General features: G+C 37.5%; 1 protein-coding gene across 1 annotated transcript in view; it reads right to left on the minus strand.

Annotated features, from left to right (window-relative positions):
• Positions 1-23,983, minus strand: part of TUBGCP5 (tubulin gamma complex associated protein 5) — a 46,022-nt gene that overhangs the window by 10,126 nt on the left and 11,913 nt on the right. The window contains exons 7-16 of the mRNA XM_036746373.1: positions 20,414-20,531; positions 19,552-19,641; positions 18,475-18,568; positions 17,307-17,553; positions 16,941-17,143; positions 12,021-12,136; positions 6,729-6,997; positions 5,369-5,567; positions 4,476-4,664; positions 3,973-4,155 (exon numbers count right to left, since the gene is read on the minus strand). Coding sequence (XP_036602268.1) covers positions 3,973-4,155; positions 4,476-4,664; positions 5,369-5,567; positions 6,729-6,997; positions 12,021-12,136; positions 16,941-17,143; positions 17,307-17,553; positions 18,475-18,568; positions 19,552-19,641; positions 20,414-20,531 — 1,708 coding nt within the window. The remainder of the gene's footprint in view (positions 1-3,972; positions 4,156-4,475; positions 4,665-5,368; positions 5,568-6,728; positions 6,998-12,020; positions 12,137-16,940; positions 17,144-17,306; positions 17,554-18,474; positions 18,569-19,551; positions 19,642-20,413; positions 20,532-23,983) is intronic.

Consider the following 23,983-nt stretch of genomic DNA (forward strand, 5'->3'; position numbering starts at 1 on the left):
TCAATACAAAGTCAAAGAGAGAGGATATAGGGTGTCACTTATTAGGAAATCCAAGAAGACCAGTTAGGTAAAGTAATGTATAACAAGGTTGGAAATGTAATTTGGGTCCACATGAAGCGCTTTGAATACCAAAAAGGGAATTTACATTTGATCCTAAATCCAACAGGGAACAAGGGAAATCTAATGAGTAAGAGAATGACATGGTAAACGTGTGTGTTAGGAAAATTACTTTAGCAGCTGTGTGAAGGACGGACTGGAGTAGGAAGAGATTTGAGAGAAACCTATCAGTTAGAAGACTATTACAATCTAGGTGAGAGATGTTAAAGTCCTGAACTAGGATAGTGGCTATGTTAATAGAGTAAAAGGAGCAAGTAGGAGAGAAGTAGAGATAAAAATGACAAAATATGGCAACTTTTGGATATGTGAGCTAGGGATGAGTGAAAAGTAGAGGATGACTAAAGTTGTGCCATTGATGAAAAGAGGGAAGTTTGAAAGAGGGGTAAGTTTTTAGGAGAAGTCAATGAGCTCAATTTTGGACATATGATCCAAGATTTAGAGCTAGAAGGGACCTTGGAAGCCTTCTAGCCCAACCTCCTCATTGTCGCTCCCCTTATTCAATAAACTCCAGTGGTCCTCTATTACCTCCAGGCTCAAATATAAAATCCACTATCTGGCTTTTGAAGCCCTTCTCACCTTTTCAATCTTCTTTCCCCTTACTCCTCTCCACAGACTGTACGATCCATTAACAGTGGCCTCCTTGCTGTTCCTCACACTAGACACGCCATCTAAAGCCTCTCTTCCCTCACACTGACTGTCCTCCTTACCTAGAATTCTCTCCCTCCTGGTTTCTCTAACTGCCTTCAAGTCTCAGCTAAAATGCCACCTTCTGTAAGAAACCTTTCCTGGTCCATCTTAAGACTGTGCCTTCTTTCAGAGACTATCTCCAATTTACCCTGTATATATCTTTATCCATAGCTCTTTGACTATTTTCTCCCCTATTCAAATATGAGCTCTTTGAGGGCGGGAACTGTTTATTGCCTTTTGCAAACCCAGTGCTTAGCAAAGTGTCTGGCACATAGCAAGCATTTAATAAATGCTTATTGACTGACTGAAGAAATTGAGGCATAGAGAAGTTAAAGGCTTTGGGCCACACAGCTAGTACATGTCGGGGTTGAGATATCTCCAGGAAATCCAGTTTGAAATATCCAATAGGCAACTGAAGATGTGTAACAGGAACTCCAGAGAGAGAGATGAGGACTGGGTATACTTTTGGGAGTCATCTATGTAGGGACTATATAGTTAAACCATCAGAGATAATAAGGTCACCAAATGAGAAAAATGAGGGGAGAGAAGAGAACCTCAGATGCAGCCTTGGAATGTGCCCATTTAGGGAAGATGTTATGGATGATGAACCAGCAAAGGGAGACTGAGAAGCGGTCACACAGCTAGAAGAACCAAGGGTGTCATGAAAACTTAAAGAGAATATCTAGGAGAAGATGGTGGTCAGCAGTGTCAAATGCTGCAGAAAGACCAAGATGGATAAAGACTGATAAAAGGCCATCAAATTTGACGATTAAGGTATCATTGGTAAATTTGGAGAAGTCACAGGAAGTCAGACTGCAAAGTCTTGAGAAGTGAGTGAAATGAGATGGGGAGGCATCAAGTACAAATAAATTTTCCCCAGGAAGTTGGCTTCGGAAAGAGGGGAGATTTTTGAGAACAGCTTGAGGGGAAAGCAAGGTCTAGTGTGGATTTTTTTAAGGATGGGGAAACTTCAGTGTATTTGTAGAATTTTATGGTCTCATCATTAGTAAAAATTATTAAATACAAACTCTAGCTAATCTCCACAGAAGGAAAGAATTACAGAATCCATCAAGCATAAATTGGTTCACATGTCTTTATAGGGAATTAAAAGAATCATAGCATACTGGAGACAAAGAAGGCCTTAGAGATCTAGCTACATCTCATGCAAGAATATTTCCTAAAACTCTAAGAGCTAGTTAATCAGTCTATGCTTAAACACTTTCGGTGACAGTAAACTCATTGTAGCACATTGTGGCTCATCTCATTTTTGGACAGTTCTAACAACTAGAAAATTCTTAATACTGTGCCAAAATATGCTTCCTTGTAACTACCACACTTTGTCCCTATTTTTCTTTGCAACTATATAGAATAAGTCTATTCCTTCTTCCACAACTAGATGGATCAGACCTTAGAATGCTGGGCCTGGAGTCAGGAAGACTCATCCTCCTGAGTTCAAATCTGGCCTCAGACACTTACTAGCTGTGTGACCCTGGGTAAGTCACTTTACCCTGTTTGTCTCAGTTTCCTCATCTGAAAAATGAACTGGAGAAGGAAATGGCAAACCATTCTAGTACCTTTCCCAAGAAACCCTCCCCTGGGAAAAAAATGGGGTCACAAAAAGTTGGACATGACTGAAATGACTGAATAACAACAAAATCATGTTACCTACTAAGTCTTCTCTTCTCTGGATTAAATATATGAAGTTACAGATATTTCATAAATATATTTGAATTTAAAAGTCTTGCATTTCACACCAGAATGCCAGGCTCAGCAGAACTTTTATTCACTGATAATTCAAACAAAATATAAGTCCCTAAAGAAGTATTCTCAAATTCAGCAGCATAATTTGTACATGTTGACCATTATGCCAAAGTCATCAGCCAGAACTCATCTTTTATAACATATGTGTGACACAACACACACACACACACACACACACACACACACACCAGAGGGCCAAGAAGACCTAGATTCAAGTTCCACCTATGACACCGAGAAATACTGGCTGTGTGACACTAGGAAAGTGATTTGGCTTCTCAGTGCTCTACGCAATTCTCTAAAATTATAAATTGTATGGGAAGAAGGCAAGGAAGAGTAGAGAGAGAGTAGTATAGAGGGAATGGGAGATGACAGGGGAAAGAAGTAGGAAGAAGGGGAGAGAGAGACAGAAACAGAGGGCAAAGAAGAGCAAACCTATCAAGAGTGAATTCAAAAGAGGTCTCATTTGTATAATACTCTTAAAGTACACACTGACATATCTGTGTCCCAAACTAAAAGGTTAAAAAAAAGTTCCTAGTGATGGGGTGCTTAGGTACTTGTGCTTGGACCTTAATTCTAACATTTCTCCTTAGTCTCTGCTTGGGTGACTGTGCCTGGACCCCAGTTCCAAAATCACATCTCTCCCTAGCTTCAAAACATTGGCCCTAGCAGTTTCTCTCCAGTTCAAGGGCAGCATGCCTTAGCAAAACACTTATCTCTCCTCCTGATACTGCAGCCAGCTGCACCTATAGAATTTGTTAGTTTGGACTCCCTGTGTACGTGCTTATTGGCTATGCACTGGGGCATAACGATATTTACTACTTACTGACCTTCCTGATATGTATCCTAGACATAGTCAAATGTATACTCCCTACATTCATTTTGTCTAACAAGACATTTGATGGAAGCCACCTGAATATTTCCAGTCAGCCCTGACCGATAGTTGACTTAGCGGCATTTCACAGTCAAAACCGCACCTCCAGGTAGCCCCACCTTGGGCTATTTCCCAGCGAACTCTGGGTAAGATACTTGCGCAGTAGATACAAAAAGTGTATGTTCTTTTAAGAACTGACCACCCCTTAACCACTCCGTAATCCCACCCCAAAACACCTAATTGACATGTTTCACCCCCACATCTCATATAAAATCTTTCCTGCACCCGTGTAAGGTTGCAAGTTCCCTAAGAACTCTTGCCATCTGTAAAGCATAATAAATCTTTGCCACTTTGACTTAAAGAATGCTTGAGATTGTGAATTCATTCATTCCAGATGGCCCTGACCCTCTTCAGAACTCGGGTCCCTTGTCTGGGAACTCCAGTCTTGGGATTCCTGGACCTCATCTCCCTCAAACCTCAACATTTCCATGGTATTCTTTCATGACTGTATTATTATGAAACCACCCAAATTTTACCGAGAACTGTCTTCTGTATAACGTTGTCCAACTGCTTCCTGGAGTTGAACATTAAGAAAGGAAACATTCTGCCAGGTTTCCTTTTCTCTTATTTTATCAAAAATTGATGTGTAAAAGTCATACATTGTGTCTCCAGCTTCAAGTAGGAAAAAATTTCTCATGGCCTGTAGATATTCAACCAATCTAAATAGAAAAAATAAGACAAAAAACAACTTATAGCAACATCTTGAGTTCGTTCACAAGACCAGAAGCATGAAAAATTTTCCCCACTAAATATCACATCAAGTTAAATAATTATCTAATTTAATAACAAAGTTATTTGCATTATTTAATCATGATCAGAAAACACTAAATAATGTATTGAAAGGCAAACTGTTCCAAACACAAGAATTCTAAAATGAACTTAAAATTTGGAAAATAAGTCCCTGCAATCACACTTCTTGAACTGTTCTTAAAATACAATAAACAACCATTTTTAATTATAAATTCATTTCCCATCTTACTTGTAATCTTTCTTTAAAGTCTGCATTAGATTTCCACAGCATTTCAGATACTGCTTATCAATATGAGGGTAAAGGCAGGATCTCAGGGTTAGTTCAAAAGTCTGGCATGTCACAGATTCAGATGATCTATCCATACAAATATCACCACAAGTAAACTTTTCATGAAAGTCGCTCTGCTCCAAATACAACCTTCAAAATAAAAATAGGAATCTTGATTTTTTTACTGCTGCCAGCAACTGGATTATTTAGACTCAGAAATGCACAGACTGATTTTTACGCTCACTTATCCTTCTTAGAAGTATCAAACATCCTAAAAGCAGCAAAAGTCATACCATAAAAATAGCACTTTAGCATGTGAAAATTTGTTAGACCATAGCTCTATTGTTAAATTCAGGCATCTTTAGAAGTTTTAATTCTTCTAAGCATGATTTAGTGAATAACAACTCTAGGACACTATGGCAATTACATGGTACTGACATTACAGTAGCCCTGGGAAGTTCAAGTTTTTAAAAGTGTCATACTTCCAAGCTAAAGTTTACCCAATGAAAGAATATGACTTCATACGTTACTTCACATTTGCCCAGGACCAAAGCCTTCAGAAAATTCCCTTTTCTGAAATATTTTCTGCAGGTATCTTAGAGAAAAAAATAAGGCAACAAATCTACATCAATGTGTTAATGTCAACTAATGCAAACCTTACATGAGGTAAGAAAAATACCAAATAATGCTGCTGAACATTTGAACAATGCCATTCTCTAACACTGTTTAAACAAAAAGATTTGTGTGTTTTGTTGTCATTGTTTTTTAAAAGAAAAAGCTTTACCTGACCAGTTACTAGACAATGCACAGACTCTGGGATCTCCACTGTCACAAATCTGACAAGTCTGTATTACCTTGCAAAGTTAATGGCCAGCAAGGGATCATGAACATCGTCCAGCTCCAGGTGTCTTTCTGCTATAGACTGCATCTTAATCAAACTCTCCTTGGTAGCCTGTTCTTCAGTGATGACATCTGTAAAGGAATCTTCCCCATGCCGAAGTCGGGACTGCACAGACTCAAGAAACAGGGTGTACAAGCTTTTTCTTTCCGCATCTGAAGCACAAAGGAAAATTATTTAGGATTAAAATTTGTCCTGGTAAACAAAGGTGATTAATTCATGCCAAAATAAATCATTGCACATTAATACTGGACTAAAAGTAAAGACATTCATCTTTAAATGTGAGGAAGAATTTTTTTATGATTATCGTAGCCTATGGACAGTAGTCATAGGTTTTTGTGTAAATGCAACAAAATATAAGCTGCTTTGTCCTGAATAAATTTTCTCTGTGCCTTTCTCTACAAAAGCAGAGAACTATTCCAAAGTGCCACCATCAACATAAGCATAACTCCCAAAAACTCAATGTATTGACAGCGGTAAAATGACCACAATGGATAATATTGTGTTAACATTCAAGGAGTCATACTTTTGTCTGCAAAAATTACTCAAGACAGTTGTCCTAGATAATTAGCCTGCCTATGGGGATAGTAGAGCACTCTGAGAAGTGCCTGCAGGAAGATGGCTCATCTCCCTAGGGGAGCTACTATATTTCTTAATGAGGACCTATTACTTAGAAAAGAAATATTTCTGAATTGAAAGAATGTTAAAATGCAAGCAACAAAAAGTTTGTCATTAGAGTGATTTAAAATGGAAAAAAAAAATCCATGTCTACACTTGTCAAGGGCCAATTCTTTTATTCAGATGCTGAAGTTGTTTCCTTTTCTTTTGCACTGCTTAAACTGTATCAACAGTCAGCCTGTGAAGAGTGTCTCAAAATACACAAGAAGGTCTAAGTCTGCCTGTAAGACAACTGTCAGGATCCATGGGCATCAACAGCAGCCAATTCTACATTCTTCCTATGTAAATACTTCTATTTTCAATTCAAAGCTTTATTTAGCTCACCTCATTAAGAGCTTTTTAGGGGGCTGTTTAAAAAAATGACTACAGTACACGCACAATTTATCATTTTGCTTATTCAAACACTGTGCTAAAAACTCCTAATGAAGACTGCAGCCTTTAAGTAAAGCATTTAAATCTTCCTAGAACCATTAACATTGGCATAATTTCCTCATCTGTCAGGGGTGACATACCCCCGGTAGTCTTGTAATTCAATCATGTATAATAAGATAATTTAGATTCTAAACAGTGAGTAGTTGAAATGCAGGAAAGTCTTAACTAAGGCTAAGTACAGCAACATGAAAAGCAAACATTTTCACCTCTTGAAGCGGCCTGGTGTGGGGAACTATCCGAGCACTGTAGGTTCTTCAGTAGCTGCATAGATTTCCCAGCCATTATAATGTGCTTTAAGACAGGTTTGAGGAAGGATACCATGGTGTGCTGCCTGCTTGAGGGAGCCTGGTCACTGCCAGAACTGGCACTAGCATTATCGCTCATTTTCTCCTCATTCTCTGTCTTTTCGGATACACTATAGAGTGTGTAGGTCGCATACCAAAAGTCTCTATGATTCACCGGAACATTTTTGTTTCTAGAAGGAAAATCAAGATAACTATAAATTAAAAAATTCTCTGTGCTAAAAAGAAAACGCACTCACCCATCCTAGCAAACCATATCTGCTTTTCCAGGCATCCCCAAATATATGCAGGAGCTGCACCCTCCACTTTTAAAACAAACTGAATAATGATGGTAAAATTTAAGGGAACAGAATGAACTTTCCTGACCTGGAATATTACAAAGCATTAATGATTAATCTTTTACTCTTAATGAAATGAAATTGCCAACATAGACTTATCAATTAAGAAATGCACTACAGCATGTCCCACTGTGTCTCTACAGTCCTAATCTAACACTGTTGCTGTCTTGGTAGGGAACTAATAACCTCTCTTACCACCCTCTGTGAAAGTAATTTCAGCAAATCTGTATTACTCCAGCACAGGCAAATGAAATTCTCAAGTGAATTACTTTCGACAATTAAAAAAAGTTAAACCATCTATCCCAGAAGAAGTAACTATGGCAAGTCAGAGTCCCATTTGAATTAATTCTCATCACAGGAAAGTGTTCAGCATAAAAATTAGTGAAAATTTTAGTTTATTAAAAGATTCCTTTATTGCTATAAAAGAGGGTTAGATTTTCAAAATCATGCCATCATTGACATGTTAATTAAAATATTATGAAAGTCAACAAAATTCGATTCAACAAATATTTAGTGTTCAACCTGGCAGCATGCTGAACTAGTTTCTGGAGATGCAAAGGTTAAAAAAAACAAAACAACAAAATCCTAGCCTTCATGGAGTTTACACTCTACATTAAAATTGCTTCTATTAAATAATGTCAAAGTTATACATTTTATAATTGAAAACTAGTTTACACAAATGTAAAGTTTTGTACTCAAGTGTGCAAATCTGTCAGAACTATCAGAAGTTATATGATATCATGAAGAACCTTGGGAGGAAGCGCTTGCTAATAATAAAATTAAAGACTGATTAAATATAGAATCTATTTTTAATATATATACCAAAAGAATAGCAATTTATTTCTGTAAGCTAATCCTATTGGGACAATGCCTAGGCAAGTTAGAATACTTCAAGCTGAGTCTAGCTAAATGTATTTCACAGAAACTTGAATAACATTAAATGTGGCAATCTATTAAAATGTGTTCCCTTAGCAAAAACAACAATTTTGAAAACAAAACAATTTGTTTTTTATCAGAGGATAGCTTTTGGGAAAACTCTCTCATTACATTACTGCTAAACTGAACTGGGAAACATCTTTGTCTGTTCCCACCCATGCTGTCCATGTTGACTATATCCATTACCATCTGTGTACAGATACTCTTAAAAATACAAGTAAATACATCAAAGGGTCCTGCTTTGTGCTTTGGTTCTATTCCCAAAATGAGATGCTCCAGTATCTTGAAATGTTTTCTTAACAACATAAAGAGTTTGGCTTACCTATCTACAGAAGAGAAAACAAACAAATGAAGAATAATATGGTTGGATGAACAACCCATATAGCTTATCTGTTAGTACATATATCTTAGACAGACATTAAAAATGTCCAAAAGTTGAGCCCAGGACTGAACCCAAAGGAGAAGAGTGAGGTAGACTACCTCTGTGAAACTGAACAGTTCTTTTAGTGACCCCAAGTTTCTCCCTGAAACAAAAGCTCATCCTTTTATTAATATTATTTAGGTGCTACCATATGGCTGTGAACTATAGAACACTACAATATTTGGGTGCTACCATATGGCTGTGAACTACAGAACACTACAATCTCCAAGGAATTCAAGTTATGGGGCCCCCAAAATACAAGGACAGGCTCAGTAGGTGGCAACTGGCTACAACACATCACCAACCAATAACATGAGAAGAAAAGTAGTAAATACTGAAGTAAATATGGGCAAGTCAAATTTTCTATCCGTAAAATTGGGAAAGTATGGAAAAGTAGTACCTATCCAACAATGATGCTATTAGGATCCATTTAAATAGAACACAGAACAAAAATGCCATATAAACATCAACTCACACCAAAGATATATGACTTTGTTATTGTGGGAACTCCCTTTACTGATTTGGATTGCAAACCATCAATAATTTATAATTCTACAGAAGTGCCTGTTGCTCAAAGAGATTAAATGACTTGCCCTATGGTCGCCCAATATCAGAGGTAGGATTTTTATGATTTTTTTCTTGATTCCCTGATTTCCTTTCCCTGATTCCAAATCCAGCTCTATATATTACACTATATTATCTGTCATTACCATATTTATTAACATGTAACAAGTTTATTAATCATTGCAGATTATTTAAATAAACAGTAGAAACTGTTCAATATGTTACTACAGGTTGTGAAAAACTGAGCACCTAATGAATACCTACCTAGCAAGACATAACCAGGTAGCTAGGAGAAAGAAAGAAAGAGAGAAGGAAAGAGAGAGACAGAGAGAGAGAGAGAGAGAGAGAGAGAGAGAGAGAGAGAGAGAGAGAAAGAAAAAAATAAAGAAAGAAAATTTTACACCAGAAGCTTGCTATCTTTTGTAAACTAACAGACAAGAAATCTCCACACTAGAAATACAGACTACAGAATTGTTAAGAATTCAACAAATAAACTTTGCTGGAACTAGCGTATTATCAGACAAAAGTGTTGTCCAAAATTTCTCAGAAATAACAATGACCCATAAAAATTTAAGAATGTTTTTAATAGATGTCATCATATTAAGCGCTCACAATCTACAAACTATATGGAATGAAAGGCCTTCAAAATATAAAGACGCAGTGGAAGAGAGCACAACCAGATGGAAGAAAAGAAGGTACAGATCATCCTTGTAACCCTGTCTGCTTTGTGAGTTGTCTCAAGATGCTTTCAGTGTGCCTATAAAAGTTTAATGTCAATCAACACAGCACATTTGAGGGCTGCTGCTGTGAATGTATATATTTATTTAGGGTTGAATCGCACAGTATAATAAGCATTCTATTTACTCAAAACTAAACCCTATTCAAGAAACTAAAGCATTTAAAATTCGTAACAACATAACAACTTATTACCAAGGTGGCCACATGGCCTTAAAACAAAACATATCATTCAGTATATAACATACCACTCAGTACGTAACACGGTACACAGCATATATTATTGCGTTCAGTATTTAACACAGCGTACCCCACCATTCTTTGGGGGGCTAAAATCTTTGGAGAGTTAGCAGCCAGCTCCTCCTCACTGGGGTCCAAAATGTTGCTTGTACAATCAGGGGTCCCAGGCCAGGGTCTTCCCTAGCACAATACATCACAACACACTCCACCCCTAGGTCACAGTAGGGTGCAATCTCTTCAATCAAAATAGAATGTTCAAGTCCTAAAAGTCCTACTGGGAGTGTGTCCTTTCCACCCTACCACTGCAGGCTCCCATCTGGCACTCTCAGGTGCATGCATGCTCGAATGAGCCAAAGAGTCCAAGTTCTAATACTGTTCCAGCCCCCACTTCCAAGTCCTGAGGAGAAGGGACTGCTTCATTCCAAGCTCTCCCTGCTCTTGCCTGGGTCCAGGCACAGCAGGCTCCAGGGGCTCCTGCCCCCAGCTTCTGTCTCTGGCCCACACCACCCCAACTCTGGGGCAGCTCATCCTCCCTCAGCCTCACATGGGGAGGAGCCACTCAGGCCTGAACTCTGGGTACCACACACTTCCAGGGCCCCTAGCCCTCAGGCACAATTTGAGGTGGGGCTACTCCACTCAAGCTCTGCCTCCAGCCATGGCCTTGGCTCTGAGAAGTTCAAAACAAACTTCTCCCCTCTCTCCTTTGTTGTCTCTATAGGAGCTCTAGGTACAAAAAAAATGATGCAATAACTGGGAAACAACAGACAACTACCCAGTCTCACTAAACCTCATACTTCCCTTTAGTCTGCACAGATCCTACCAACAGTAGGGCTGCTAGCACAGGTTCACTCGATCTCTGAGAGGTCTCCTCTCCTGCTATCAGAGGTCTCCTCTCTGCTGTCAGAGGTCTCCTCTCCCTCAAGTTTCTGCCCTTTAGCAAGTCCCCCTTCTCCACTAAGTAAGTTCTTGCTATCTAGTGAGTCCCCGCTGCCACTGCAGCTAGTTTTCTCAACGCTCCATGCTCAACACTCTCTATAAATACAGTTCCACTCGGCACCTGACTGGCCCAGCACAGAAAGGCATGAGAGCCCACATATGTAGCTGGCTCCATGTGACTCAGCACCTGATGTGTTTCAGTGGTGCAAAATACCTAGGAATAAGAGAATGTTATGGCCATGGGTCCTGGAAAACTAAACTCCAAGAAATACTAACAAAAATCCACTTTGCTTACCCTTACAAGAAGATATGCTTACATCCCAATATTTTTGTTGAACTACAAAAAAGCAGTTATTTTATCCACCTGTACAACCACCTGCAGAACATCAAGTATAAAAGAATATCAGTAGGGTAAAAACTTGTCCCACAACTATTTCTATCTGAACTCCATCACAAGAGGAGAAGGAGCCAACTGTGTTGGTACGTGATTCTAATCCCCACTACCGCAGGGAGGATGAGGATGGTGGATTACTTGAGCTCAGGAGTCCTTAGCTGCAGACTAAGCCCATTAAGTGTTAAGTATAGCAACATTTATTGCTTCAATTCACTGTTTTATATGGGTGTAGTTCATAGTGCCCCAAAACAATGATAATACTAACATCAGATCACTGAGCACAGATCACCCTAACAGATATAACAATGACGAAAGTTTGAAGTATCCAAGAATTACCAAAATGTAACATAGAAACACGATGTGAACACGAGCTGTTAGAAAAATGGCGTTGAGAGACTTGCTCAAAGCAAGGTTGCCACAAGCCTTCAATTTGTAACACAATATCTGCAAAGCTCAATGAAGTGAAGCATAATAAAATGAGGTATGCCTGTCTACTATACCACACCCTCAAAGAGTAAAAGGAAAGAAAATCATTCTCTGTCATGATATGGTAAAACAATTACTGTTCAGCTTGTTTCCAGTATTACCGAGCTTATTATAGGCTGCTGATACAGTGATTATTTTGTTCTTACCTTTGAATGATGAATTCTTTTGCAGGATCAAACAGGTTACCATGTACTATCCATTCATCCACAGTCTGCAGGTATGGCCTTACAGTCTCAACCCAAAGAGAAAAAAGGAGGGAGACCTGGTAACATCAAATTTCATAGTTTAAATTTTCAGTTACAGAAAAACGTTATACGTTAAGGAAATACATATTCTAAGCATTTCTGCAACTCAGTTTTAAAAAGTGACATATTTTATACGGCAAAGTTAAGGGAAAAAATGCAAGAAGTCTCAGAAAACTAAAACAAAGGAAAAAAATCCTTATTATTAATATCTACCGGGGGAAATAACTTTTATCATTATCTGAATTACTATTTATCTTAACTTCCTCCTGAAACAACTGATAGCCGAAATATTCACACAGCAAAAATGATGCAACAAGAAAAGAAAGTGGCGTTGATTTTTTTAAATGTCAAGTTTTCTCCTCTGGTCTAGTATTTAAAGTGAAAGAGAAAAATCAAAATGATATACAGACGCAATAAAAAGACTGAGCTTCATTAGAAATCACCCACATCAACCTTGAAATTTTAATAAATGAGCTATGAGACTTCTCCATGTATTAAAAAAAGGACTTTTTAAAAAAAAAATTAAAGACAACTGGAAGGACAGGTGGTCTATTAATTTGTAAGGCTGCACAGAATTTCCTGAATATGCATCCTGAAGAATACATTTAGTATAGTCTAACAGATCCTCCTAATTAATAATGCACCACATTGAGCTCCCCAAATTCCTGCCAACATATTTTAAAGGAAATACTTTCCAGTGCTTGATATGGAATCACTTTAGCACAGCTATCCTTGGCTACCTATTATCTATGTTCATTCCTTTCCAAACTCCAATTTCAGATTGCTCCCAATACTTTCTCCACATCTACAAACATGCTGTTGAACACCACTGGAGGAAGTTACACAGTTTTGTGAAATGGATCCATTACAAATGTATGTTACCTAATCTCAACTAGGTCCTCACTGCTACAGGAGATCTTTTTAACTTTTCCCAATTGATTCAATACCCTGTGTTGCACCACCTCTGTTCCAAACCTCTTCTCAAGACACCCACACTATCCATCTCCTTCCTTCCTCAGAGCTGAGGATGATAGTCTCAGACTTCACTGCGGGGGGGAAAAAAAGGGGCCACCCATTATGAACATCTTCTTGTTCTCAACTGTGCACCTTAAATCTCCTCAACATCAGACTAGATTCTTTCCTCCTTTGTTATAGTCTTAGAGAAAGAGGCAACCCTTCTTGCCAGTGCCAATCCCTCTATTTTACATGCTCTGGATTCCATCCCTTCATGTCTGCTTCGGGGGCCTGCCCTTTCGAATACCCCCATCTCATACTAACTTTCAGTCTTTATGAATTCACTAGTTCCCTCCCTGATGCCTACAACTAGGCATGCTCAATGCTCAGAACTGCCCCCTTAAAAAAAAAAAAAAAACAACCTTTCTTTTGACTCTACTATCTCCTCAAGTTATCATCCCTCTGTCAGTCACTCAGCCAATTAAGAAGCATTTATTAAGTGCTTACTATTCAGGAGACACTGTGAAAAGCTATGGGAATGCAAGGCCAAACAGTCCTTCTGGTCATGGCACTCACACTCTAATGGGGAAGCGGATATGCAAACAATTATGAACATACCAGATATCTAGTGTAAACTAAAGGTAATCTTAGAGGGAAGGAATTGGAGGCCAGGAAGGAAGAGCATCAGGAAAGGTCTCCTGCACTATGTAGAATCTGAGCTGAGTCCTGAAGGAAGCCAGGAAGCAGAAGTGAGGGAGAGCATTCAGTGCCAGGGGAACAATCAGTAAAAACGTATGGAATCAGGAGACAGAGTATCTGGTATGAAGAAAAGCAAGGAGGCCGGTGAAGCTGGAGTAGAGTGTGCAGAAGGGAGCCAAGTATAAGACCAGAAAGGTAAGAAGGGGTCAGGTTGTGAAGGACTATAAATGCCAAACAAAGGATTCTACGCTTGACCCTGGAGGTAAAAGGCAATCAGTGGAGTTTCTGAGGAGGGAAAGATGAGTAACACGATCAGACCAACACTTAAGGAAAATCAGTTTGGGAACAGAGGGGAGGAAATTCCCACCATCAGTGCAGATCAGAAACTACTCTACAACTTTTAGTCTTAAGAGAACTGAACTGAGAAATTAAGGACACAAAGTCAGGGAGTATCTGTTATCAGAGGGAGAATCTGAACCTAGGCTTTGCCAGCTCTAAGACCATCTCTCTATCTACTGCACCATGCCGCTTCTCTAACTCCAACTTAAATTCATTACCTTTCCCCCTAAATTCAAATATCTTTCTAAATTTCTATTTCTATCAAGGGCACCACCATTCTTCCAGTCACTTAGGTTCACCTCGGTCATCCTTGACTCTTCACTCACTCAATTCCTATATCAAACCAGTTGCCAGGTCTTATCAACTCTACCTCTGCCTTTTCTCTAACCTCGCCACCATCACCTTAGTTCAAGCCCTCATCACCTCTTGCCTGGACTAGTGCAAGAGCTTACTAATTAGTCTCCTTGAGTCCATCACCCTCTCTAAACTACGCTTCCCACAACTGCTAAACTGACACCACTAAAGCACAAGTTTAGCTGGTTAAGTAGACAAGCAAGGTCCGACCATGTGACTTCCCTGATCAAAAAGTTTCAGTGACTCCCTACTATCTCTATCATAAGATACAAACTCTTCTATTTGACATCAAAGTCCTTCAATCATCTGGCTCTGGCCTATTTTCCATGTTGTCTATGCATCACTACCTGTCACACACTCTATATTCTAACCAAGCCAACCCATTTGCTATTCCCTGTACACAACAGTCAGGTACAAGTAAAAGCAAGTTGGCCAGTGTAGCTGGTCAGTGTGTGTGGAAGGGAGTAAAATGTAAAAAGACTCTCTAAGCCTCACCTCAAGTGCCATCTCTTCTAAGAGGAATTTCCTGATTCTCCCTATTATTAGGGCTCCACCCTCATATATTACAATCATAATGTATACATGTTATATTTACTTCTCTGAATACGTGTTGTTTTCCTATCCCGCAGAAGGTAATTACGAGGTAAGTATCATTTAATTTTTGTCTTTTTATTCCTAGCTCTGCGTGTGGCATGTAGTAGATGTTTGATAAATTTGTGATGAACAGAAGTTGTAAGTATTAGTCTAAGTAGTGCCTAAATCTGAGTGATATAACTAAAATAATTCAATTTCAATATGAATGATTTTTAAAAATAGAACATGCTTATTCTATCTTGCCATATATCTTACCACTTCATTGCTTAAGTCTAGAAGATCTTGTTTTTCATATAAGTATTGGAGGTAATGTTCAACAGGCTAAAGCCTAACATTAGCATGCAGGGGTTGGCAAATGTTTTATATACAATATAAACTAAAATACAATAAAATAGGTATGATTTAGGTATAATTTACCAAGTTAGTCTAGCACATAATTTGTGCTTAATCTAGGTTTACTGACTGAAAGTTAATAACAAACTTAGGAGGTGACAGGCAGTGAAAGTGCATAAAAGAAGAAAAAGAAAATAAAGGAGAGTTTCAATGAAACATAAAAAAAAATTCAGAAGGTTAAATAGATTAGCAAAGTTTTGTTACTAAAAATATTAAATTTAATATACATTTAAATATCAAACTACGAAACAGAATTTCACAATTTCACATAAAATTCTCTTTTCCATTCTTTACAGACCTAAGCGGTCATGTTTTGTGCTGTTTGTTAAGTCAAAAAATTTCAGTTAAGTAAAAAAAATCAAAAAGACAAGACATCATCCCCACTAAAAAGTGTTATGATATTTTAGATTGCAAGGAACATCAACCAATCTTTCTCAATCCAAGATTGTATAGGCTAATAATGCTTAACATTACTTGTAACGCATACATTTCAAAAGAATTACCACTTCTACCTGAGCTATTCTGGTTACTCTATTAATGTGAATCTACACTAAAATAAGACACAAACTATTTGGACCTTTAAAAATACTTCATATGTTTACCATATGTTGTATATCTCCCTGTAGCTATAACTCAAATGACTAATGCTGTACTAAAATGCTAATGTAAATCATTAACATCCAGAACAAAATAGTGACAGGATTTTAAAGCCAAAAAAATTATGATAGAACTTAGAGATGGACAGAACCTTAAAGATCATCTAATCTAAGCACTTGCTTTGCATATCAGGAAACTGAGGTCTAGAAAGGTGAAGTGATTTGCCCAAATTCACACAAATAGTTTGTGGCAGAATAAATAGTTTGTGACGGTTTGCAGCAGGACCTCAAATCTTCTGACTCCCAGTCTAGTCCTAGAGCATTTTCCACCACATTGTTGCCACTATCTTACCCATAAATGCTATTAATAAGGTAAATATTACGGGTAAAATTATATTTATAAACTTTTGCTAGAATGAATGTTCAATTCTACTTTTACAAATTTTAGTCTCTAAACATTTCCTTTCATTTCTGCTTTTGCCAAAAGAACACACAGGCTTAAAAATGTTTAGGTTTTTAAATTTCATAGCACAGCTTCAGGTGTCATGAATGCCCTAGTAAGTGTTAAATTCCTTCAATACTCCAAGAGTCCTAATTTTATTGATATGGGTACACCCCTCCAGCAATTCAGCTCATAGCCTTCCACACCTAGGTTTGTGAGTTCCTGTGGTCACTTTCTGTTGATCCTCTCTGAATGTAAGCTAAGTTCGTTCTTTTTTTTGACAGACTTAACATTCCTTCACTTAGTCTGGGATCAAAACTTTTTCAGGTAAATATAATCTGTAAAAGCTTGTACTCTTTGACAAAGCTTGTGGAAATCAAGGGCCACCTCCACACCACAATTTTGTCAGTCCACTTTAAGTGATTTAAAATAAACACCAGTTCCACATACTGTTTGTTCAGAGGCTTCACCAACATTGTCATATTCCAGAATGGCTTTGTAAAGTGTGTTAAGGAGGTGAGAAGCTCGAACAACATTTCGAGTATCAGGTGGTACTTCCGCCACTCCAGTGCTAAAAACTTTGTGAAGAACCTTGAGTTGTACCAGTCGAGGTGATAATTTGTCTACCACTATTGAAAGAGTAACTGTTGTATCTGCAAAAATAAATCAAATAACAAAAAACCCTAAAATTATAAGATGAATGCTATGCATGAAATTTTTATAGTTTCAAATGTGCAAATTAATCACAAAGTCAAAAAATATTTAAAAGTTACAAGTTATAATATCATAAGTAAAACCAAAGAATTATTTCAATACCTTTATTAATGACGCACTTCTCAATCTCACTAAGTTCTTCTTTGAAACTAATGAAATATTTATACAAGGCCCACATAAAAGCTTGGTAGGTTCTAAATGGAGGTTCAGTAGACTTCTTAGGTGTGGAAGTATTTCCATGTAATGTACTTTCTGAACTGTGCCCCATTACTTCATCAATAAACTTCTGTAGTCTAAACACAACTTGGCCATATGCTGCTATTTGCTCCAGCACCGATCTTAAACAGTTCTGTAAGAGTATTTCATAATTAAATTAGTCTCTCTCAAAACCAGAAAGCTGAAATTTCTACCCGGCAACACAAAAATTTGGTTGCTGTAATGTAAAATACTTAAAGTATGGCTTTAATTATAATTCAGAATATTTTTATAAAAGAAAATAAAGTTAGAATGAATACTCAAATTTCATATCCAGGGAAAATACACAGAAAATACTCATTTTGTAATGCTATATTATAACAAATTATATTTTTTTATCTTTTTTAAAAAAACAGAGACATCATAGAGAGCTGGGTGTAACTTAAAGGGTATGTTATAGAGGTAATAAATTCTACTAGGATATGTACAGCTTTTGGGTAAAACCAAGGCCTAGGAGTTTAAAGCATTAAACCTAAGAGATTTAAAGATCATTGAGTCCAACCCTCTCAATTTTTCAAGTGAAAATTTGAAACCTAGAAAGATTGGGAAATTCAAGACAATGAAGCAGGTATTTTGTCTCTTCTTTCCCTCTCTGCCCGAGCCACTTTTTCTACCCCTAAGGATTATCATAAATTATAGCTCATTTGTGTATTTAGTGCAAATAGGTCCTACCAAAGTATTTCCTGTATAACCTGTGTTTCAGGGTAAAGGTTCTGTCATATGGCACATACTGTAGACCACTACTACACAAATGCTGAATCTATACATGAAATATATAATTTGCCCTAACATTTCTGTGAGCCAGAAAGGAAGAAAACCTATCTTCCTTTAATAACATTCTCGGTTTACCTATAAGGACACTCAGGCACCAGGAAAATTACATCAACTAATAAAGTCACAACAAACAAACAATCACTTCTTATTTTTAACTGTTGACATAGCTCACAAAAACCTCTTAAAACTCAGGACTTTAAACCAATGAAAGGAAGGAAAAGCTTATTTACTAATAACTTACATGTGTCAAGTGAGTTACTACAATGTTATTTCTCACAGTAACTTTCCCATCATTCAACTGAAATATGAAAAGTTTTTTTACCCCTGAAAGTAACCTGTGATTAAAAAAAAAAGAGAAGTTAATACACTTAAAATCTAGAAAAAGAGTTCTTTCACAGGAACATCTGAAAAGTTTCCATAAAAGGATCCAAGGTTTAAAAAAGGTAAATTCTTTTAAAAATGGAAAACGAAATCAAATATATCAAATGTACACATTTGATTCCCATAAGGTTTTTAACCATAAAAATTAAAGCATTTCAATCATAAAGTCTTCTGACTCAAGAGAAACATCTATTTTATGCCTCAAAATTTGACAGCGAAAGCCTTTTACAGTCAGCTCTTCCCAAACTTAATGTCAGCCTGAAAATGTTGATGAAGCCTGAAAATGCTGATGAAGCCTGAATACAGTATTAATACTGCAGAGTATAATTTCCATTTTTGCTTGTATATAGTCTGATTTCTTAAGAAATCTAATTTCTTTCCATATGGAGGCCTGTAGCCACATACCAATTTATATGATTACTCTAAAACTAATTAAGATAACCATGCTTATGTTTTCTTCAAACTTTATTAGGTACCTCTAGTCTTCCGTTATCTCTGTTTCTAGGTATCTGCATTATCTTATATTTCCACTTTGAAATGATACGGGTGTTAAAGCTGCCATTATACCTAATTTCTGACTTGCATTTGTAATACCCTCAAAATATTACTCTTTAACAAACTAAATTTCAAATTTTCCACTACTAAATTCTCTTATGCTATGTTATTTTGGATATTTAGTGCAACAGAGATAGTGAAGTATAGTGGATAGAATACAGAGTTAGAATTAAGAAGGAACTAAGTTCAAATCCATCTCTGACATCTATTAACTTTGTGATTTTGGACAAAGCAATTAACTTCCATGTGTCTCAGACAAATCCCCAGGATTTACCTAGCTAGGGAGGTGATTCCCCTCAGTAACTTCAGAAAGTCTTAGCTCCTGCTCCTTATATTGTATAAATTATAATTTACTTGCATATTTAGTGCAAATGGGTCTTACCAAAGTGTTTCTCGAATAACCTGTGTTTCAGTAACAAAGGTTCTGTCATCTGGCACATACAATGGATCACTACTGTACAAGTGTTGATCCCTAAAAAGATCATAAACATCATAAACAAAGATATAAAATGCTTCTTTTAAAACAAAATAAGGTAGGAATCATTTTTTCACTTTGAATATATCTCTTATATTTTATGAGCCACCTAGTGGTAACAGCCAGTGGACAAAAAGAAAGTAAACAGTGAGAATTATAATTTTAATACATTCCCAGAATCATAATCATAAGCCAATAAGTACACTTTTAAAAAAGATATTCAGTCATTTCAAGTCATAATGATTATTTTTCCTTATAGTCAAAAGAAATAATAATACATTCTATTCAGCTATTTAAAAAAAACCCTTCATTTTATCTTTATTGTTTTTTCCTTCCTTCAAAACAAAAACTTCATTCTCATTCTAAGATTTCGGAATAAATTAATATAAAACAGTGTGAAGAAGGGGCCCACCTTCCTCATCACCACCAGCAACAACTGCACTTTCATTTTTACAGTCATTCTGACCACAGTGCCCGGCACTTAGCACAGTACCTGAGACACAGTAGGTGCTTAATACATTTTTCTTGATTGGTCTATAAGGTAAAATAAGCCAATAAAACAATCTACATATTGAATTGTAAAAGATAAATCATGGGAATCCAAAACTAAAGTCAAATTTTTGAAATAACTGAACCAAGCATAAATTGTAGAAGAGTACTATCTTTGTACAGCAAAACAGCTCAATTAAAATTCAAAGGAGACGAACAAGAACTATCCAATTGAAAGTTACTTCTGACCTTATTTTTAATACTATTTTTATTATCTTACCAGACAGAAGATAAATTGGAGTGCAAATGCAAACTATGAGAGAAACGTGAGGGTCTGGCTGTCCAATACTGAAGCACAACGTGCTGCTCCAACCAGCTTCGTGCATCTGGTTCACCAGCTGGAAAGATATTTGAAAGCTGAGTTTTCTGTAACAGCCACTACACTATCGTTTAAATGTGCAATAAATGGTTTCTTGTAAGAATAGTAACTGATACACAGTAAACTAGTTTATAGCATATGAGCCTCACAACATGTCAGGTAGTTACAACAGGTATTATTATACTCATTTTTACCAATAAAGAAACTGAGGCTCAGAGAGGTTAAATGACTTCCCCTTGTTCACAAAGCTAAAAGTGTCAGAGGCAGGATATGAGCTCAAGTGTTCTTGACTCTAAGTTTAGCATTATTCATACACTATACTCCAACTTCTAAAAACAAGTCATGCTATGTAGTTACTAAGGATCTCAACTGTTAAATCTAGTGCTTTTTCTCATTTCTCAGCCCACCTGACTGCTCTGTAGCTTTTCACACTGTTTAACCACTCTTCTTCCCTAATCTCCTTCTTCCTTGGCTTAACAGTGCCTGGTCCTGGTTCTCCTTCTACCTGTCTGAAAGCTCCTTCTCTACAGCCTTTGCTGGATCATCCTCTTCTTCCTGTTCACTAGGGGTATCCTGGGTCCTCTTTTGTTCTCTCTGGACATTCTCTCTCTTCATGATTTAACACAGGCTTCAAACCCATCAGTAAGTTAGGGGGATGTCTACCCCAAGCATGTGAAGACTTTTCCAAGCAGAATGGGCAGATGAGAACAATTTGTCCCAATGGCCATGAAGGCGGCTGAAGCAGGCGCTGTGGGGCACTTAGAGCTTGGTCAGGCATCAAAGGTCATCCACTGCATCCTGTGTCCTAACTCTTGTTCTGTCACTGGACTTCAAGGACTCAGGAAGAGAGAGTGAGGCTGACAACTGAGCAACTTTTCCTCACTTAAATCCAATTGAGAAGCAAGTCAAGATATCACCCTGTGATGTCACTGGTCCCCTTTGAAAACAAAAAATGAGCAACAAGTCTCACAGGTTCAGCTATCATCTTGTTGTAGACAGCTTCCAATCTGCATAGTCAGCCATAACCTCTTTCCTAATTCCCACTTTACCAAATGCCTGAATATCTCCACCTGCACATCCCACAAGCATATCCAATTCAATGTGTTCAAAACATAACTCATTACATTTCTCCCAAAAAACTATCCTTCTTCCAAACTACCCTACTTCTGTGGACAATGCTTCCAATTACCCAGCGTTCACAAACCTTGAAGTCACCCTTAATTATTCCCTCTCCTTCAACTCCCATATCTAATTACCCAGTCTTTATAATCTGACCTCCTATAAAATATTTTATATCTCTCTTGTTCCCTCCATTTATATAGATTAGCTCAGACCCTCATCTCTCATTTGGACTACAGCAACACCTTTGAATGGTCCCTCATGTCTCCCCTCTCTCTTCCTCTTCAATCCATCTCCGTGTAAGGAGAAATACATAAAACAAAGATATAATCATGTCACTGCCTTCCACTCAATTGTACCCTATTTCCTCTACAATAAAATACCAACTCCTCAGGCTAGCACTTGAAGCCCTCCACAATCTGGCTCCTGCCTAACCTTCTAGTTTTATTTCATGTGATTTTCTTTTACACATTCCCTATTCCAATCAAAAGTAGCCTGCTAGCTGTTCCTCATACATAACCTTCTACCTCACACCTTCGTGACTTTGCACAGGTGGTCTCCCACATCTGGAAAAGGTCCTTCCTCACATTTATCTCTCGATCCCAAGCTTTCTTCAAAGCACACCTTGGATGCCATCTCCTTTCCTGATCCCTCCAGTCACTATCTTTCCATCTCTCTTAAAATTACTTTGACTTTACTCATTTGTATACTAGATTGCATCACCCTAGTAGAATGTAAGCTCCTTGAGGGTTGAGACCATTTTGGTTTTGTCTTTGTATCCCCAGTACCTAGTACAATGTCTTGCACATAGCAAGTATAAAAAACATTTATTGAACTGAATCAAATGTTACATAGCTTAATATATTAGTGTGACGAAATACAAAATTCAATGAAATGTAATTAACCAGAACTAAAAAGATTCAATCAACAAATATGCAAATAGTACCTACTGTGCTCATGGTACCAGATGGGACAAAAAGAATAAGACATTATCCTTGCCCTCACAGATTACAAAGTCCAGTATGAGAAAACTATGAAATATTAAAAGGTACCTCTAAATAAAAAGGCCATAAATTCTCAACAGTTAACTAGAAAAAATTTAATTGCAGTATTTTTTTCTATGAAAACTGATTGTCAACCCCCACCCAAGTGCTCATCTTCTTAGTTTCCTCTTTCTATTCATTTCACCAATTTATTACCACCACTGCCCCCACAACCACAATCGTCTTTCAACCAAGAATGACATTTGCAAGATCTTGATCAAGACCTCACACTTCTTACAATGACATCCATACAACTCCAGCTATGGTTCTCTAGAGATGAGTTTCAGATGCATCAAGTCTACAGAAGCCTCCTTGAGTGTATTCTCATAATAGCAACATCAGACTTCTATGAAGCTTGTCACAGGTGAAAGCTCTGCATGAATTACCTCTTTATTAAACCAGTGATTGTTTAAGTCAAGGACAGCCTTTTCTGTAGCTTCTTCATGGTGAAACTTTACATATACATTTCCCACAAGATGATCCCCAAGGTTATCACAAATATTCATCTCAACTTCACCATACTCTTCTTCCATTTGTGTAAAAACTTTCTCAAAAAACTGACCATCGTGTTCTTGCACTTCAGTGCTCACTGTGCAATGTGGGCCATCAACCATCTGTGTACTTTTTGGGGGGTTGTGAATCAAGACGGTCTGGCTAAAGGTTGGTTGATTGCACAACTGAGAATATCTGTCTCCATGATGACAAGCTCCAATGTTGAAATAAAATGAGCAGGAACAGTTGACTTTGTCTTTTTTGTGCACCGAAAATGGAGTGGTAAAATGGTGGGAGTCACAGGATCACAGGGTGGGAGCTAGGACCTCCAGAAGCCATCTAGGCCAACTTCATCTTACAGATGACTAAACTGAGGTTCAAAGATGTGAAGTGACTTGCCAAAGATTATACAAGTAAAGCCAGGATTCAAACCTAGGTCTTCTGAGTCCAAATCCAGTACTCTTTATACTGAACTGCTGCCTCAAATGGATAACCAGAGTTCCACTGGGTTTTAAACTCAGGACCTTCTGCATGTAAGGCAGATTTGTTAATGACACTATAGAGCCAGTTATACAGGCTGAAACACCTGACCCATCTGTGACCCTCTGTTCTACCTCCATCTTAATCAAAGTCTAAATCTTATCATTTTTACCTCCATAGAGGTAACCATCCCTTCCCATCTTTCCATCACCATCGCTACAGTGCACTCTACTTTTATCTACCTATGTTGCTGAAATATCGCTCTACCTTGTTTCCTGTCCTCCAGTCTCTTCCATCTCCAATCTATTCTATACAATGCTTCAAGATTAATCTGACT

This window comes from Trichosurus vulpecula, chromosome 2, assembly GCF_011100635.1.
Source record: "Trichosurus vulpecula isolate mTriVul1 chromosome 2, mTriVul1.pri, whole genome shotgun sequence".
In the NCBI taxonomy this organism is placed as follows: Eukaryota; Metazoa; Chordata; class Mammalia; order Diprotodontia; family Phalangeridae; genus Trichosurus; species Trichosurus vulpecula.